The sequence below is a fragment of the Anopheles aquasalis genome, chromosome Y (genome assembly GCF_943734665.1).
Source record: "Anopheles aquasalis chromosome Y, idAnoAquaMG_Q_19, whole genome shotgun sequence".
NCBI lineage: Eukaryota > Metazoa > Arthropoda > Insecta > Diptera > Culicidae > Anopheles > Anopheles aquasalis.
In genome coordinates this window covers 3,835,348-3,853,816 of record NC_064879.1, presented here as the reverse complement: position 1 = coordinate 3,853,816, position 18,469 = coordinate 3,835,348, and the positions used below count along the sequence as shown (strand labels likewise).

General features: G+C 48.4%; 1 protein-coding gene across 3 annotated transcripts in view; it reads right to left on the bottom strand.

Annotated features, from left to right (window-relative positions):
• LOC126579884 (neurogenic locus Notch protein) overlaps positions 1-15,967 on the bottom strand; it is a 34,926-nt gene extending 18,959 nt beyond the window's left edge. For 2 of the 3 annotated variants that reach the window (XM_050243581.1, XM_050243584.1), the window contains exons 1-2: positions 15,778-15,967; positions 14,033-15,168 (exon numbers count right to left, since the gene is read on the bottom strand). In XM_050243581.1, coding sequence (XP_050099538.1) covers positions 14,033-14,120 — 88 coding nt within the window. In that variant the 5' untranslated portion in view covers positions 14,121-15,168; positions 15,778-15,967. Of the gene's footprint in view, positions 1-14,032 lie in introns of all 3 variants that reach the window. The other variant, XM_050243582.1, reaches the window with a different exon arrangement.
• Between the last annotated feature and the right edge of the window lie 2,502 nt (positions 15,968-18,469).

Below are 18,469 nucleotides of genomic sequence, written 5' to 3'. Positions count from 1 at the left end.
ATTTTTACTTCCTTCAACATAAAACAAATGTTTCATGCTGCTGTTGCTGCTGCTGCTGCTGCATCACTCATAAAACACTCAAGGAAAATGTGTGATGTCGGATATAGCCCACACACTGACTGCTGGACTTATGGTGTCTTGTCTGGTGATCCGTTTGCGATGATGGTGTGTGCACACAGCATAACGCCCAGCATATACTGGGGGCCCCATCCGCACCATAAGATATCGTGCGGGGCGAGGGGCGCGCGCGCAGGAGGAGGGGGATAGAGTGAGTTCAAAAAGGGAAGAGGAAAGGACAGGAGAGAGAAAAAAGCAAAAAGCGGAAAAGAGCAAACAAACTACAAACAGATGGAATACCCGACGTGTAATGCCCAAGAAAAGTGTGGGTGCGTTGCGGAGAAGAGCGCGGAGGAGCATATTACACTCATAAGTCGACCATACCGAGGAGCGCGGCGACAAAGTTGATGTGCGTAGATGCGTGCGCGTACAACTATGTGAGTGTATGCGTGTGTGCGTGTGTGTGTAGGTCGGAACAGCTGAAAACAAACTCGTGGGAAAGTGTCTCCTCACTACTTGTTGCTGTTGCTGTTGCTGCAGCGCGCGCTCATTGGCATCAATCTTCGATGGCGCGAGAAGCACAGCATGAAAGAGCGAGATGGCAACGAATACAAGAAAGAGAAAGAGAGATAGGGTCGTAAACTGAGTCAAGTGGGGGGGGGGGGAAATACAAGGAAAGGGTGAGAGAAAAACGAAAGAGAGAGAGAGAGAGAGAGAGAGAGAGAGAGAGAGGTAAAGAGAGACGAAAAAGGAAAGCAGCATGATGATGATGGTGATTGGTTAGAACGTAATAGAACTAGCGCAGCATCGGGCGCATACCAAAAAGGGCAGAAGGAGATAGACACTCTGAACAAAGGCGCAGTTATGCGAGTGGCACGACGATGATGCTATGATGCCTGTATAAGAGTATCGGATGGCAGGAAAAGCTGTCCAGCCTCAATATGCTGCGTAAGTGTATTTGTGTGTTTATTAAAGGGAGAGAGCCAGAGAGAGAGAGAGAGAGAGAGAGAGAGAGAGAGAGAGAAAGGGCGAGTGAAAGGTAAAAAACCAGAGCAAAACCAAATCCGAGAAAATCAAAAAGGAACAGATGAAAAGAAAGAGATATATTAAAACAGAGAGAAAGAGAAAGAGAGAAGAGAAAGAAAGAGAGAAAGAGAGAAGAGAAAGAAAGAAAAAGGGAGAGAGAATATAGGAAGGGCTGCGCTGTTGTCGACCAAATCCTCCAAGCTAAGTCACAACACCTCAAACCTGATATTAGCATGCGGACCGCAGAGGAAAATCAACAGCCAGCCAGTTAAAATGTGGAGAAAAACAAAACTCATCTGTATCCAACTTTTTTCGAACACTACTGCGCTGTCATTGTCAGATATATTCCCCAATCTGTAATCCCGACATGTGTGCATGTAATAAAATGACACAGACCTTATTCACACTGGCGCACCAGGCTGGCTGCGCAGGAATGAAGAAAGTTTCGTCCCAAGCTGCACGGTTTGTCACAACAAGAGCTGCGCATCACACTTCTCCGCATCCCTTTCAGAAGCGGAAGTATTCCTGAACCCGCATAACACATCATCATCATCATCATCATCATCATCATCATCATCATCATCATCATGAGTTTTGCTGACTCTAGGCGACTGATGCTACGGTGAGAGAGAGGGCCGAATAGAGTTCACAACACCGCATATAGGTAAGGAGGAGAGGCGCAAGGAAGAGAATCGGTAGCGCAGGCAATAGCGACGACGATGACGATGACGACGACAGCAGCGAGAAGCATAGCCCTCCAAAACTTCCCCCGTTACACACAAACACAGACAGACAGACAGACAGACAGACAGAGAAACCAGAGACCGAGAGAAGAAGAGAAATGAATGAGAAAAACCACAAAATGATGATGGTAGGATAAAGGAGACAGACAGGGTAGCACAGGTTGCGACGTGCGATGACGACGAACGACGAACGACGAACGACGACGGATGCGCGCACAGGAGAGCTAGATTGCCCCCCCTTTCCCCCCACATCATGAAAAACAGCATGGAAAAAGGGTTAGAGACTCGCGCGTACACTGTGCTTTGGCTGTGCTTTTGTGCAGCGATCGCAATGCGCCCAGATCTTCCATTCAACCCCACATTTCAGGAGGTTGGGCACAATCACCAAAACGGGTAATGGGTTGTGTGCGTTTAGTGACATCGATCGAGCGAGCGATCGATCGATTTAAAGACGAACGAAAGCGGCCCTCAACTCATCGCCTGCCATTGACAGGCTGACTTTTACTGAGGGATCAGTAAAAAAAAAAACTGCTTACAATGTGGAAATTTCTTAGCGCCCCGTGTGTACACAACCCTGCACAGAGCCCAAAACCAAAACATGGGAAACATCCACACCGGAGCGAAATCCGAGCCATCAGCTCGAAGTTTTGCTCGAGATGCGCGCGTCATAATATGAAGGGCGCGCGGCCTGGGTGGCGCCCGCGCAACCAGCGTAACCAGCAGGGTGGGAGGGAGACCACCTATTTAGTAAAGATGAGCTTAAAAAAATGTTGATTGTTTTGCCTTCTGCAGAACCTGTGGAGTTACTGTGCAGTTGGCAGTGAAGGTGAAGCAGGAGAGAGAGAGAGAAAGGTGAAAAATAAAAAGCCCTGCGCTCGTCTCGTCCACAGGCAGTTGGATAATGCCACCGGCTACGCAGGATTAGTTTCAGAAGCATTGAAGAGATGGCTTTACTTGCTGTCATGCTGTCTTAAGTTTGTAGCGAGTCGCTTTACGGGGGACCAAACAGAAGATCATTTTTGACGATTTTTTGTGACGTAACCATTCAACTTTATTATTTCTAGTGAATGGCATCTTAAACGACAACTTTTGAAGAATATTTAACATTATTTTGGGGGACGATTTATCACAAACTTTATCGATGGCAGCAAATTTATGAAGGTGCGTCTGCGAAAAGGTACTTTTATCCGGTGCCCATCGTAGCTGCGTGATGCGTTATCAGAAAAATACAAATCGATACTCGCGAGAAAGATTATAAGTTTATCTAGGTAACCCCGGAGTGTTTTTGTTAATATTCCTATTTTTCGATTTTTGGCAGATTTTTAAAATTGAAAAAGTAATGCTTTTTGCGATTTTGCCTTGAAACACGATTTTTGGCGATTTGTTTAAAAAAAAGTATCAACAATTTTCATGCAATCTCAACAGGGCTACCTGGCAAAAAGTGTACAGTTCATGTGTAAAAAATTTCAAATCGATCGACCCAGTAGGTTTTACGGTACTGGATGAGCACCGACTTTGAAAATGTTGGAAACGCGCAAGACATGGAGCCCCTTGTATGAAACGCGAATTAAAAAAATCTGTAACTTGGTCAGTTTTGCTTCGATTGATCCAAAAAATGTACACAATGTTCTTGAAAGGATCAGCATTCAGGGAAAAATGTATAAAATATGTATCACAAAAAAAATACCGAAGCTGCTGCGACCTTGAGAACCCCTCCCCGGGTGGTCGTCACTGGGATCAACAAGTGACAACCTCGTAGTCCGTGCGCCTAGTAAGTAGTGCCTAGGGCGGGGGTGGTGGTGTGAGCGATCGTTCTCACGGTGGTGAATATATCCTGCTGCTGCCGCTACTGTTGCCGCTGTTGCCCCTTATCGCACGCCGCGCGCCGACGAGACGAGTTTGTGGCGGGAGATATAGAACACGGATGTGGTTTCGGGTGTTTCCTGTGGATTCGTGTGGCTGTGTGGCTGTGTGTGTGGTTGTTAACCGGGCTGGGGCTGCACCACTGTGCGGTTGTGTCGAGCTGCAAAAGCCACAGGTCAATTGAAGCTGCCCCGTTTTTTTTTCTGCCCAACCCACCCCCAGCATCGAACCCTCCTCCTTAAGCGAGAGAGCGTAGCATAACCTTGCGTTGCACATTTGTCTAGAATCTAGAGGGAATGTGTGTAGCGCTAGAAAATTTCTAGACAGAGAAGCAACTGTCATTTTCATCTAACGGTTCTAATCGGTTTCCGACCGGTTCGACGGTTCTGTCAAACTGGTTTGTTGATGTGCGCGAAATGACAGATAAATCTGGGTTTCGTCCGTTTCTAGGCCTAGATTCTAACCAGTGTGAACGCTAGAAAATGGAGAAAAAAACCCCCCCGTTAGATTCTAGGATAATGTGGACTGTGTCCTGTTTACCGGTAACTTGAATTAAAAAAATTAAAATTCACCCTCTCCTTGTGACGTCAGTGACAACAACGGTTCCACCCTGCCACCCCACCAGACCAGCATGGACGTGTTGCATCTCAGAGCGGCCGGTTGAAGCTTGGCGCAAAACCACGACCACGAAACGGACACATGTTTAAGCCTGTGGTTGCGCGCCTTTAGATAAGTCTCGGAAAGAAAGAGAGGGGCCCTGGGAGGGGACTAATCTTAGGCAGGCAGCAGAGTACCACCACACAGACCTCATAGTGGGGCGAGGGCACGACATTAAGAGAGCGGACCATAAACCACCGATAAGCGAATTTCACCTCCTTCCTCTTCCGAGAGCAAAGTGAAACAAAGTTCAGCGCAAACAACATATCCACACCACAAGGGGGAAAGTGCGGGGGGGGGGGGGGGGGGGTGTTGCTCAGGCTTTTGGTTTCCGTTTGCTTCTCGACCTGCTCGACAAAGCCGAGCTTCCGATTAAATTGCGGAACTCGATCTATATTTGCGACCGCGCAGAGGATCGTTTTCTGTTCGAAGTAGGCGGGAGAGTCGCGGGCAGAATATATCGCTGACCATGCCCCTTAGCCGACACACACGAAATGTGCTTTCTCAGCTCAGAATCTCAGCTTCTCTCTCTCTCTCTCTCTCCTGGAAGTGGTACGGTACGGGCTAAAATCGTGGTGCGAGGCGCGATTTGCACTAAAAACTCTTACAGCCGGTGATGCAATTTTCGGTCTCAAGAATTTGCTCAATTTAAGCGAAGAATGGCCGCTGTGCTGTCAACAACAACAGGCAATGACCGATAGTTTGACAGCTTGCTCAGCTGAATCTCAGTTTCTCACTTTATTCTCTGTTTCTGCACGGATTCTCGATTCAGATTTGTATGGATTTGACATTCTCAATTCTCAATCTCTTCTAATCCTCCGCGCAATTCTCGCTGTCGTCTGGAGGCGCTGTTAGCTGAGAGTGGCCCGCGAATGAACCGAGAAATGAGAATTATATCAAATCCATACAAATTTTGACATTTTACATTCTCATTCTCTATTCTCCGCGCAATTCTCGCTGTCGTCTGGAGGCGCTGTTATGCTTACGCTTATTATTAATTGTCTCACAAGGCTACTACTACACCAACATAATGTTTCTCATATCGGCATCCTAAGTTACCACTGGGAAAAGGTTTGTTTTTTTTTGTATTTTAATCAGAAACTAATGACGGGAGTCTAGGAAACGATGTTCTACAAAACAATATGCATTTGCCGCTCATTCCGTCACAACAGGCGACAAATCTGAATGATGTATGCACAGTACACTTCCACAGTATGGGGGGAAGTATGGGATGGAATTTGAGCATCGAAATTTGCATCCCGGAGGCCGGAGCGTCTTAGGGAGTTCCGATTCCTTGGAACTCCTCCGCTGTTCCACCCCCCCCTCATTGGCTAGGGTAATCCTATTTCCAGCAGCAGCAAGCGGTACCGTACACACCATGTGGACACGCGGACAATCGGGTGGCGGATTCTTGGGAAACAAAAAAAAAAAAACCGAAGAAGTACAGCCCCTGGAGTGCCCGCAATTGCACCCCCTTTTCCCCCTCTCTCTCTCTCTCTCTTTGCTGTGTATTGCGTGTGACAACACTGAGGCGCTGCTGCGCCAACGACAGAAGTCACACAGAAATTATGTTGCGCCGTAGGTTGTCAGTAGTGTTGTTGTTGTTGGTGCTAGCTAGCGAAACGCGAGTTTTCACACCGATGAGATGATTGCCACTGCCGCGCGTCAGTCAAGCCGATGATGCCCCCCCGGGCATCCCAACAACCTCGAAAAAACTCATTAAAAGTGACCTAACGCGTCTATTGTCGACATAGAGGTGACTAAAAATTGGATGCTGACTGTGAGAGAGCGCCCGGGTGCACGAGTTCCCGCACCACATTACACCACACCGACCGACCGGACCAGACCGAAAAACGATCCCATCATCATCATCATCATCATCATCATCATGAACGTACATACACGTTGCATAGTTGTGTTTTCACATGACTCGCAGAAGGGTTAAGAGAGAGGGAGAAAACACGCACACTCCATTTCACATCCCATTTCAGTGCAGTTCCTCTGCAAACTGCGAGGTAGCTGCTGCCAAAGGGGTATTAGCGGTGGAAAAAAAAAGCAACCAAACTCCGATGATCATCACCCGCGCGCCTTGGATTCTAAACAAGGAACGAATTGACCACACAACACACATTGTCGCCAGTCCCCCTACCCCCGCACCCCCCCAAAAACCGATTGGCTGTTAACATGACGAAGAATGAAGCAGAACGATAGTAGGGCCGGGGGGGGGGGGGGGGGGGGGAGAACTGAAAGATGGAGCACAGAATGCGCGAGGCTGACAATTACATCCAGCTGTGCTGATCTTGAGCTCGTGGTCAGGCTGGCTCTACACGAGCCAAAAGTTTTGCTTGCGATGGGGAAAGCAAAGCTTTTTTTTGCTTTTTGTTTAGCTCGTGTAGAAGCGCCCTCAGCGAATTACACACAGCTGGCGAACCGACCGATTGTTCGCACCGAGAGCCACATAATGAGCATCCTCGCATCCCCTCTCCCCGTCACTTCACTTCCATTTGGGAGAGAGCACCAAGAGACAGCCGCATTGAAAGAAAAAAAAAGAAGAAAAAAAAAAGGCACAGCGCCGTAAATTGGAGCAGCGCCGTCGACTCAATGGAAAAGTCATTTGGTCAGTGGTGCGCTTTCTGTGGCTACACGCTTTCTCACGCGCTGTGACACGATGGAAGGGGGGGCTGCTGCTGCTGCTGCTGCTGGAGGATGGCGGAGGAGAAGTTCCGTTTCGCGTGACGAATGTGACGACCACAGTCTGGTGACGATTGGTGGCGGAGGACGAGGCGGAACATAGCCCTACAACATAGCCCGCCGTACTGTGATTGCGGCAACAGGTTGCCAGCAGCCAGGGTGTATCTAAGCATCATCTCGCGACGATTTGCCGAAGAGAAATGAACCTGCTACGTGCGCTGCCGCTGCTCCTATTAGCTTCTACACCTTCCAGGGTGCTGGTCAGGACCACTGAACCACGCAGAGGAACTCGGGAAGTTCCCGGCCAACTACTGGCCCCCCCCGCTATTGCGCAAAAGTCGATAACACGCCGATCGTCGATCGAGAAGAGCGATTTCTTGCATTAACATTTTCTTGCAAATGCAAACGCAAAAATGAACACTTGTCGACGTTTTTTTTTGTTTTTGGGTCCATCGATAGCGAGCGCACTATCGACAGCAATCAAACTGCGTCCCTACGGCAGCGATTAGTTGGAGAACTTGTCGACGAGAAAATTCTCAAAAATAAATCATTCCATAGAAATCCGTCGGACGTAACACTTGAATGCACGTGCTCAGTGCAGCGCGCGAGCGGGGAACACAGCGAGCAAGGGTGCGACCTTCACGAAAAGCTGTCCAATTGTGTAAAAACAAAAAAATTGTGCGACTTTAGTTTAGTGCTCGACGAAGAACTAATCGTTTTCGTGAATAGTTTTAACTCAGAGTGAGCTATAGCAACTATTTGCGAATAGTTTATGTATGCGTGTAGATGAAGTTTTCAGAACAACGCCTTGGAACTGTCAGAACAGAAAAGGGTCCCGGGGAGTGCGAATCGCATGACGAACAGTAGGAAATTTCGAGAAAAGCTAAAAGCCCAATCTAAACAACATCGAAAGGATTCGCCAGAGAGAAAGAGAGAGAGAGAGAGAACGAGAGAGAGAGCAAAAATAAAGAGAAAAAAATATGATACCGAAGAGATCGAATGGTGCGAGATGGAAATTTGAACAGAAATAATGATGGACCTCAGCACCTTCTTCTCTGTTCAAAGGCTCACACATACACATACAGCAAAAGACTGGGCTGGCCAGCCAGCCAGCCAACAATTCCTCATCGCCGTGCACCGTTAGAGCTGTGCTGAAGCGACAGCAGCAACAGATCGAATTCAATCTAGGTTTTAGAAACCTGAGCGACCCGAACGAATGGACGTACAAAATGAGAAGCAACACCACCAGCAGGAGACAACATAGAAGCGACCGGTAGAAGGATGTGTTACACACCGAGCTATAAAAGAGAGAAAGAGAGAGAGAGAGAGAGAGAGAGAGAGAGAGAGAGAGAGAAGAAGAGCGACCGCTCAACAGAAAGAAAGAGAGAGAGAGAGAAAGAGGCTTCGGGCTCTGCAAGGGGCCAACCAAGAGAGGAACAACGGGCTTATGCGCGTGGACCGGGGGAGGTGAAAAAGGGAGAAGAAACAAGAAAGAAGAAAAGAGGGAAAAAAAAAGGAAGGATTCCAAGAGCCGCGCCGACAGAACGGAGAGAATGGAGAACGAATAGCGAGTGAGGGAATGGAGAAGAAGCATGAAAGGAAAAGAAGAAAGGAACATACCGGACGGTATGCTGGTGGTAGAGGGACCATAAACCGCCTCCGGGCGGAAGAAATGATCTGCACATCCCCAGCCAGCCAGCCAAGCCCAGCCAAGGAGAGCAAAGAAGAATAAGCATACAACATTATATGATTTTTCTGGCTTTGTGTCTGTGGCATTGTGTGCTCGTGTGTGCGCTCGTGTCTGTTGGCTGTCCAGAAAGCAATCGAGACAGCAGCAATACACTACACACTAAACGCCGGGACAATTTACCATCACACAAAAAGTTGTATATTAAAAAGGCAACAACTTGCACAATATTCTCTTGATGCAAATTAGCGCACAGACAGCATTTTATTCCCTGGCGGCTGTATAGGCAATATTAAATAAAAGCGATCAATATGTTTTCCAAACATGATTGCACACATACACGATACAATGTGAACCCCGTCAGTTGGTGTGATCGGAAATAATAATAATAAAAAAAGGGTAAACAATGATCTCTACCTCATGACCTCATGAGGCTTGATATGGAAACCTTAACACAGACAGCGCATCTAGACGACAGCGAGAATTGCCCGAGAATAGAGAATTGAGAATGCGAAATGTCAAAATTTAGTAGGGATTTGACATTTCATTCTGAATTCTCGGTTCATTCGCTGTTGTCTCGCTGTTGTCTAGACACGATAGCGCAAGTAGTATTTGAGTATAGATTTGAGAGTAGCGAGGGCTGTCATTTCCATACAAATCCACCAAACGGCACTTCTCTCACGAAAGGAAAAGAAGCTGAAAATTTTGTAAAAAAAAACGTCGGGATATCTCTCAAGGAGCTGTTAAAGCTGTGGAGTGCATTTGTTTGAGAACTAAACTAGCTTACTCTGTGCCTTTTTGCTCTAATCTATGACCGTAAAATATGGTTTGTGGAACTTTGGATACGGAAAGTATCCGAGACTGCACGGATGGACGGGGGAAAAAAAAGGAAACTAGCATCCGTCGTCTTGTTTGTCAACAAACCCTAATGATGTTTGGGTAAGGGTTCGCGAGAGCGCTTGCGCTATCGTTTAACTAAGCCAGCTAACTACGAAGCTGCTGCTGCTGCTGTTGCTGCATTACGGATTTGTCGGATTATCTAGCCGAGCTAAATGTAATGCGTATATCTGCGTACGATGGGTATACATACGCTTAGAAATTAGCTCAGTTCCATACTCTTCCACGGAATGTTCCGAAGATGTAAACAAACCATTCGGTTTGTTCCGTACCGTTTCAATGAAAATCCATTTCACAACACTGCTTCTTGATGGATTATTCTGTTCCAATAATTATAATTTAACTTTATCCGTGTACATTCGACCCCCCCCCCCCCCCCCCCCAAAAAGCGGCCTCACACAGTTATTTACGTTTATTAATTATGACATTATGACGACAAGAATGTTGTCAGTATGCGCTGCCCTCTCTCAACCGTGTGGTGGCTGCTCCCCGACAGACATTTTCCACACAAAATCGGCCATTTTCGGCTGGGATTTGCTTGCTGGGTTGGGGGGGGGTTCGTTGCTGCCCATCTGATCTCAAGTGCCAGGCCAGCGGGCACGGCGATCATCGGACCCTAAATCGACAACCCCCGGGGACGGGGACACGCCGCTAAACGATGATGACATTTTTTTTTCCATGCAAGGGAAAACACGCTTTTCCGATTCGACGGCGCTTCTCGGGGGCGCGTGTTTCAGATATCGTTTCGTAAGATCGATTCGCGTACGAAGCATTGTCCTTTTGGCGAAGCTTCCTCTCAAAATAATTCTTAATTATAATTCTTCTAACAAAAGTTTAATAATAATGCTCGAAAATAAACCCACCACGGTATTTTTAATTATTGGGGCGTCAAATCCTAACCGAACTAAAAGACATCCACAAAAAATAGAAAGAGGGGAATGATCTTGTAAGACGAGGAGAGGGGGGGGGGGGGGGGGTGCATCATCCAAAACACCACATGCTGAAGTGTGTGGACCTCAAAAACGTGATGTCTCTTGCCTTCACTCCCGTTTTCTGTTTATGCTCTCTCTCTCTCTCTCTCTCTCTCTCTCTCTCTCTCTCTCTCTCTCTCTGTGCGCGCCTCGGTGGTGTCGACGACGTCCAGGAGCGGATCTCGCTGCTTGGCCGGGCCGTTCGTCGACCTGTGCGATGTTGTAGACGTGGACGACAGCAGGGAAGAGATACGTGTATGTGTATATACATATACATGTGTGTGCGTGTGCGCGTGTGTGTACCGCCATCACCGTCATCATCAATACACGATGATGAACGGCCAATTTTTGGTCTGTCCCTCGGATTTAATTATAAAAACCAGCCAGGTTCCAGGTTCCAGGCACCCTCCCATCCCCACCCCCTCGTCATATACCCCCCCCCTCCCTTTTTCGATATGCTCCCAAAATGGTGTGCCCACACACACGCACACACATACCGCAACCACACAACGGATCGATCGACCCACGCAGTACACCAATAAAAATGAGAAGAAAAAAAACGCAAGGCGAACGACGACGACGACGACGACGACGAGTGCGAATATCACACACGGCACACACGGCACACACGGCACACACACACACACATGTGTGGTTCCATGTTGCCGAGCTTTTTTCTTTTTAATGCTTCGCCCTATGCGCCAAGAAAACCTTTTCTGCGCTGCGCTGCGCTGCCACCGCGTTCCACACAACCACTGCTCGCACGGATTCGAAAATCATGTAGAAGAGGAGGGGGGGGGGAGGGGAGGGCAACGAGAAGGTTCCGGGCACCGCGTTACCAAGCAACGGCGGCCCATGGTGCCCCACAGAGCCACACACACACTCGCACGCAGCTCATAAAGCTGGCTTTTATGTTGGACCACCAGAGTGTATGTAGGGTTGTGTGCGCGTGCGCGCGCGCGTGTGTGTGTTATGCTGCAGCTTAACTCCACTGTGGCACACGCAGTGCCTTAGCGATGGAGGGAGAGGGAACAATTGGCGAATGAACAGTAGCACAGCATAAAAGCGAACGCCGAACGCGAAGCGAATGCTGCCGAGACCCCACGAAAGACCACGATAAAGAAAGAGAGAAAGGGAGAATAATGTTGGTGTAGTGTGTGTAGTGGTGATGCTGCTGCCAGAGTGGTGGTTAAAAAAGCAGCAGCAGCGAAATCAAAAATGGACTTCCAAAAAAAAAAAAAAAAGAAACTTGTTTTAAACACGGGTGCCCCGCGGAGGGACCATGAGATGATTGAAATGGCTAGACCAGGGAGCGCGAGAGAGAGAGAGAGAGAAAGAAAGAAAAAGATGGAAAAAGAGAAGGGTTTACGCGACACACGGTTGCTGCCTGCTGGTTTGTGCTGGTCGCGATCTTATCCACTAAAGCTGCACTGGCATGCAACCGAAATCAGCAACTAATCTCTGCGCTCTCGCTCTAGCGGTGTGTGCATGAAAACTTGACCACCAAGGTATAGCCTGCGGTCATCCGTGCAAGCAATCATCGCGATCTTCGCGAGAGAGAGGAAGCAGAAGGTTGCGGCGACGAAGCAAGAAGTCGATCCAGACCAGAAGCGGTACCAGAAGAAAGGAGATATATTTGCATCACCCACACACACCGACACTCCCTCTGTGTGTGTGTCTGTGTGTCTGTGTGCATGTTATGCGCGATGTGGTCCCCCCGGAGGGGTCCTGGTCAATGGGGGGGAGGGTGGCGAATAGAGTATGAAATGTGATACAGGCGCGCAGCATAGGAACGGAAACCTGAGGAGAAACCTCACCAAAGAAGGCAGGAAAGGAATAGCGAGAGAGACAAAGAGCGAGAGAGAGAGAGAGAGCAGAAGTGGAAGAGAGAACAGAGAGAAGATCACGTAGAAGATTGTGTCTTAGCCTGCTGGTGCCTAATACGGCCGCCGGGACCACGGGACGGCGATATATCGCCTCACACCACACTCTCTTTCCTCCGCTTGTTTTTTTTTTTTTGTTTTTTCGCCTTCACTCCGAGATCTGGCCTGATCGCTGATCGCTGATCCCAAGGGTCCCTAACGAATGCGCATTCGGTTGGTGTTGGTGTGCGCGCGCGCGCGCGCGCCGTCGTGTTGAAGAACAACATGAATTACCTGAGGGTGCGAGCCACGAACGAACGAGAAAAGGGTGTGAAGGTGGAAGACGCAGCCACCACCAACACATGCGCATACGGCCTGGGGGCTCCGTTCAAATGAAGAAGCCATCGAAAGAGGGTCCCAAAGGAGGTGGAACAGTGGAACCAACCCCCCGGGGGGGGGGGGGGGGGCTGAGGTGGACCAGGGACCAGCCCAGTATACCGTGGGAAACAATGGAATTTCGCGAAATGCGCTGCAGACTGACCACGCGCGCACACGGGCACAGTGAAACAGAGACAGAGAGGGAGAGTGTGAGAGAGAGGCGCTCGTTCGTTCGTGGTTCACAGACAATTTCCTCTTTGCTCTCCTCTCGCTGGCCCCTAATGGGGATTTGGAGTGGCTGATTTGGAGGAGGGCAAAAAAAAAAAAAAAGCAAATGTGCCACCAGCCACAACACAAACCAATTGGATTTTATGTAACTCTGAGGGCGCACCGCACGCACGTACGCACAGGGAGTATACGTGCAATTGAGAGAGTGAGGCGATGCCACACCATCCGATGAGTGGGTGTTGTCTGCATTTTTCCGTTGTTTTTTTTTTTGGGGGCGGCCGGCTTCCATGCAATGTTCGGTAGGCTCCGGGCCCGTCAAAGTCTTGGCGATGCGCCAATCTCCAAACCGGCGTGGCGTTAGCGAGTTGCCAGTCTTTCAGATAAGCGACCGTGAATGGGTCGCCACCACAGGATATGGTGGCTAGTCGGTTCTGGACCGCCGACTCAGCACCTCTCGAAATGTTTTCCTTTTGCTTTTTGGGGGGGGGGGGGGGGGGTTTCAATCAGGAACGTCGAGTGCATGACGCATTGAGCCAAAAACAAAAGCTGCTGTTGCTCCGAGCGATCGAAGAGCGGTTTCTATCTAACCGTCCAACGCATCCACTCCAGTCTCCGCGTATAGGATTACGAGGACCCCTCCTCAGGGAACGATTCCGAAAAAAAAAATCCGGGGCTCCGTTGCGATTTTTTCGCTGCCTTTTTCCTTCCACTAAACCGTCGATGGTCGATAAACCAATGGTAGTCGGCTTTTACAAGAGAAGAAAGCTTCCTTTCAGAGGTGTAAGCATATCATCCGGGTGGGTGGAATCCAACATCCAACGCTCATCATCATCGGTATTTCTATACACTGGCCTTCCCAAAACGAGCTAGAACGAGACACATACCAGAACGGAAACTCTCCTCCCAGCACAGTGTACACCCCCCGGAGGATCATGGTGTGTTATTAGATTGAAGGTAAAGCGGAGTACTTACCGGCTACTCCATCGAGAAAGCCGCACAGCAAGACGGTCAGTGCGATAACGAGGACACGGTGCCCTAGGTAGCACCGTGCGCCTGCCATTGCTTCAGCGGGGTCCCCCCTGGCGTGGGCTGGCGAAAGGGGGGAGGGGGGGGGGCGGTTATTCCTCTGCGCAGTATATGCGCGTTCGTTTGACTCGCTGGGGTGCTGAGGCTGGGTTTCGGTTACTGGTTTTGGGGACTGACACGCACTTTCGTCGCGCGGTGGCTGGAGCTGGACTCCCCCTCCCCGCCGCAGGCTTTGGCCACTTCGTGCGCCCGCGTGGGATAGGTGGCGACGCTTCTTATCAACGCTCGCCGCTCTCTCTCTCGCTCTCTTCTGTTGCTGATCAATCAATCGGATACTGTGGGGCTCCAGGGAAGCCAAATTTGCACACTGGCATGATCGATCGATGTCGATTGGCGACGACGGTTTCTCATTGAACGCCGCACGATGGGTGGTGGCACTGTTGCTGATCTGTTGTCAACTTAAAACAAGAAAACGTTTTTGCTTCTCTCTCTCGCGATTTCGTTGATATGGAGAAGAATAATTGCTGCTTCGATTCGAACGCGGTGCATAATATGATGCACAGGAGCCCTGCTGCCTGCCCTCTCTCTCTCTCGGCAATCGTTGGCTGGCTGCTTCCTTTCTCACTTCCACTCACACGCGGCGCACGACGCTACTGCCTTCGCTTTGGCGCTGCCGCTGCTCGCCGTGCTCGCTCTCTTTCTCGTCGCAGCTAGCAGCCTATTTGCGCCTATTATGGCTTCGGGGTGCTCCTGCTCGCTCTATCGCACGGCTTCTCTCCGGTCAGCATCGCCATCTGGTGGCGGATCTCGGGCCGAGCTTGCTCTCCCTTTTGCGAACCGTCATTTTTTAAGCCGTTTCCCAGAACCGCTGCCGCTGCCACTGCTGATGCTGCGTTTATTTCCGCTGACTTCCGAAAAAGAAGCTAGGCGCGCCTCTCGACCAATGAATCATCGACCGGGGCGGACCAGCCCGCCGCAACACTATTTACCGCTTCACTCCTCGCGCTCTATCACACTTGATCGCTTAATTGGCACACCCGGGGGACAACGGACACTCGCGGTAGACGAATAAAAAAACAATGCTAGAAACGAATATGTTGAAGTTAGGTTAACGGCATATCCTTCCGTACCACGAGATGCACGGCGGTGGCACACACAGGACACAAGCAAGGCACCGTGTATGTGTGTGTATGTACACCGGTGCACCAGCCTACTGCGGAGAGAGATTTTTTTTCTTCTACTGGCAGTGATGGCGGTAGGAAAGGAGGGGTTGACAGTCGATTTAGGTTTTTAGGTGTGTTTTTTTGGTTGATTGATGGAGCTGTTATTGAAATCACACCGCACCTCAGGACGATGACGATTCTCCGGCGAGGGGGAGGAGGGGCGCAGGGGCCGTCGGTTAAGTCGTGCGCATCCAATATCCTGGCGGATGCGGCGTGAACCTGGCTAACCGCTGCTCCTTCCACTCTTCCTTCCTGACGTCACACACTGCTGGGCCAAAACGACCACCATTACCACTACTACCACCACCACCAGCTAGCTGGCCATACACAAGCAAGCACGCAGGCACACACACGCGCGCACGCACCTTTCTCTTGCGTGGGAAAGACGCAAGCCACTTTCGGGTCCGTTAATATGGGGGTTGATCGCGTTCCCACCCTCCGACTCAAACGGCCTCAGCAGCGCCCTACCTTTTCACGACACACGCCTATCTGCTAGGTCCAACCAAAAATGCACTACACAAAAAAACACCCACGTTTTGGGCACAATAATACTGCACAATAATACGGTAAAACAGCACTGGGAGGCCAACAACGCGGCCACACGGTTTTGAAATGCGCACAGCACGCACAGCGTCGACGCACCGTTGTTCGGTCCACGATCTCGGTTCTCGGTCTGAGCCCCTCGCAACGTTCGTGTCGGTAACAGACCCCAAAAACGGCTGCGAGGGAACGAGAGGCAAGCGAGAAAGCGAGAAGGCAAGCAGACCGCACACACACATCCACACAACGGTGCATGCAGAACCTACACCACGACGAAAATGCCTTTTCTCACTCCCTCTTTCGTACGGGGAATCGGGCAGAGTGAGATAGAAAACTGCCCGAGATTTTGACGATTCGCGCAGTTGTTAGTTGATCTAGTGCATGGAATAGAGCAGAAATGTGAAGAATTTTGCCCTTTTTACAGCGATTTTACGCGGAAAGAGTGCTTTTACCGGTGGTTTTAAAAGTACACCAAAAATACACCAAGAAAAATGCAAAAAACTGCACGATCGTCAAAATTTCGAGCAGTTTTTAAGCCCTTGGAGCAAAATTGTATCATCACAATTTTGCAGCTGTGGCGTGAAACATTTCACAGCGCCAGCGATTTAAATTTTACGTTAACGTACGTTTCAAATGTTGCTTACTGATGGGGGTCGCTGCATTTCCTCCCCTTATTGTAGCCGGTGCGCACAGGGTTTGGTGGCTTATACTTATACTTTTGCCGAAGATTTTCAGAAAGCTAATGCATGGTCTGTCGCACAGTAAACAGGTCTTTTTGCGTAGGAAAAATTCTGGTGGCGCTATCTTAATGTGAGTATTTTTTGAAAGGTGCATCTTTCAGCGACTTTCAGTCCAAATTTCATGGCATTTAGTCCACTAGAAGCAAAGTTATTGAATTAAAATGACAGTATGTTTGGGTCATCGGTACAAAAATGATAATTCAACAAAAAACCAATATCAAGTTTAGCTTTTAAACTCGGTAAAACGTTAAGCTAATTGATGCAAAAAGTGTTTGGTGATGATTGTTTATCCCGTGGCAGAGTTTATGAGTGGAATACGCACTTTAAAACCGAAGTCGTAAAGAAATCAACGACGACATTCATGTCAACTAAGCCAGGATCGTGATTGCGCCTGGGAGCATCGAAAGAAGCGCGGGATTTTATCAAAATTGACCAAACAACCGGACCAAACAATAGTTTGCCATATATTGCCTTGGTGTTATGAATCGTTTAATGCATAGCATTTGTCGCATTAGGCAAGAATATCGTGAAAAAGGAAGTTGGCGCATGATGCGCCGATAATGCGCTGCCTCATCGCTCAACACTCGCCACTGTGTTTTTTTTTACCAAAAATTGCATTTAATCGAAAAAGCCTTCCTCCGTAATCACTTGATCTGGTAGCCTGGGGCTGTTCAGTATTCGACATTTTGGCCCTTCAGAAGGCTTGTACCGACCACCCAAACATACTATCACTTTATGCGCTATAACTTTGCTTCTAAAGGACCATCTTCTCTTCTCTCTATATATATAAAAATCTCGTGTCACAAACTTTGCGTCCCAATTGTTCCGAAACGGCTGAACCGATTCTAACCAAACTTGGTGTGTATCTTCTTTTGGTAATGGCAATTGATATAAACTATCCTACATTCACTTTACTTAAGTCATTTTTTTTTAATATTCAAAAACCACTTTTCACAATGTTAGTACCGAAACTCCTCCGAAACGGCTGAACCGATTCTCATTAAACTTTGTGTGTGTCTTCTGTTGGTATCAGAATCGGATGTAAACTATATTTCATTCACTTTACTTGAGTTTTTCAAAAAATAAGAAAATTATTTTTCGTAACTTATTTGTAAGCTGTACAGGGACATTTTTTATGGATTTTTCATACAAAAAAACGAATGTTCTCAAATTTTTATAGCCCTAGCTCAAACAGTCACTTTTTTAATGATTTTTCAAAAATCGACTAAATCGCAGAGATTAGCAGTCAGGATGATGAACAGCGGAAGCGTTGCTAACGAACAAGAAGGCCGGTGTTAGCTCTGTTGTGGACTGTATTCCAAATTAACAGACGAGATTTCTGATTTCTTTGCTATCTAATCGAATACACCTTTATTCTCTCTTCAACACAAAGAACCACGTGAGCGATCGTCTCTCATGAGTGCTCTTACTAATCCCAATCCAATTACTTAATCCCATCCCATAACACGCTCACACTACTCCATACATCGGTGAGCAGTTGACGCAACAGCCGGTTTAAACATTCATCGAACACTTCTTACTTTACACGTTTTGTCCTTCTTACTTTTCTTACTTACACTTACTTTTAAAAAGAGATCCAAGTACACTACGCTTAGCAAATCGCTACGAAAAAGGGGAATTAAGCAGTAGCAAAAGTAAAGCAGCAGTGTACAAACGTATTTCGTTGATCTCAAGCTACTACGGAGTTATTGAAAAGATTGGTTTTGGGGTGTGTTCGATCTGATCCTTAATATGTTAGCTAGGCGAAAGGGGTTCAATTTGGACCGTCGAGCTAGGGAAACAACAATTCAACGTAGGCGCAGAGAAATAAGAACTCCGCACCAAATACAACAAGATAGAGAAAATGCGCGTGCGGAGAT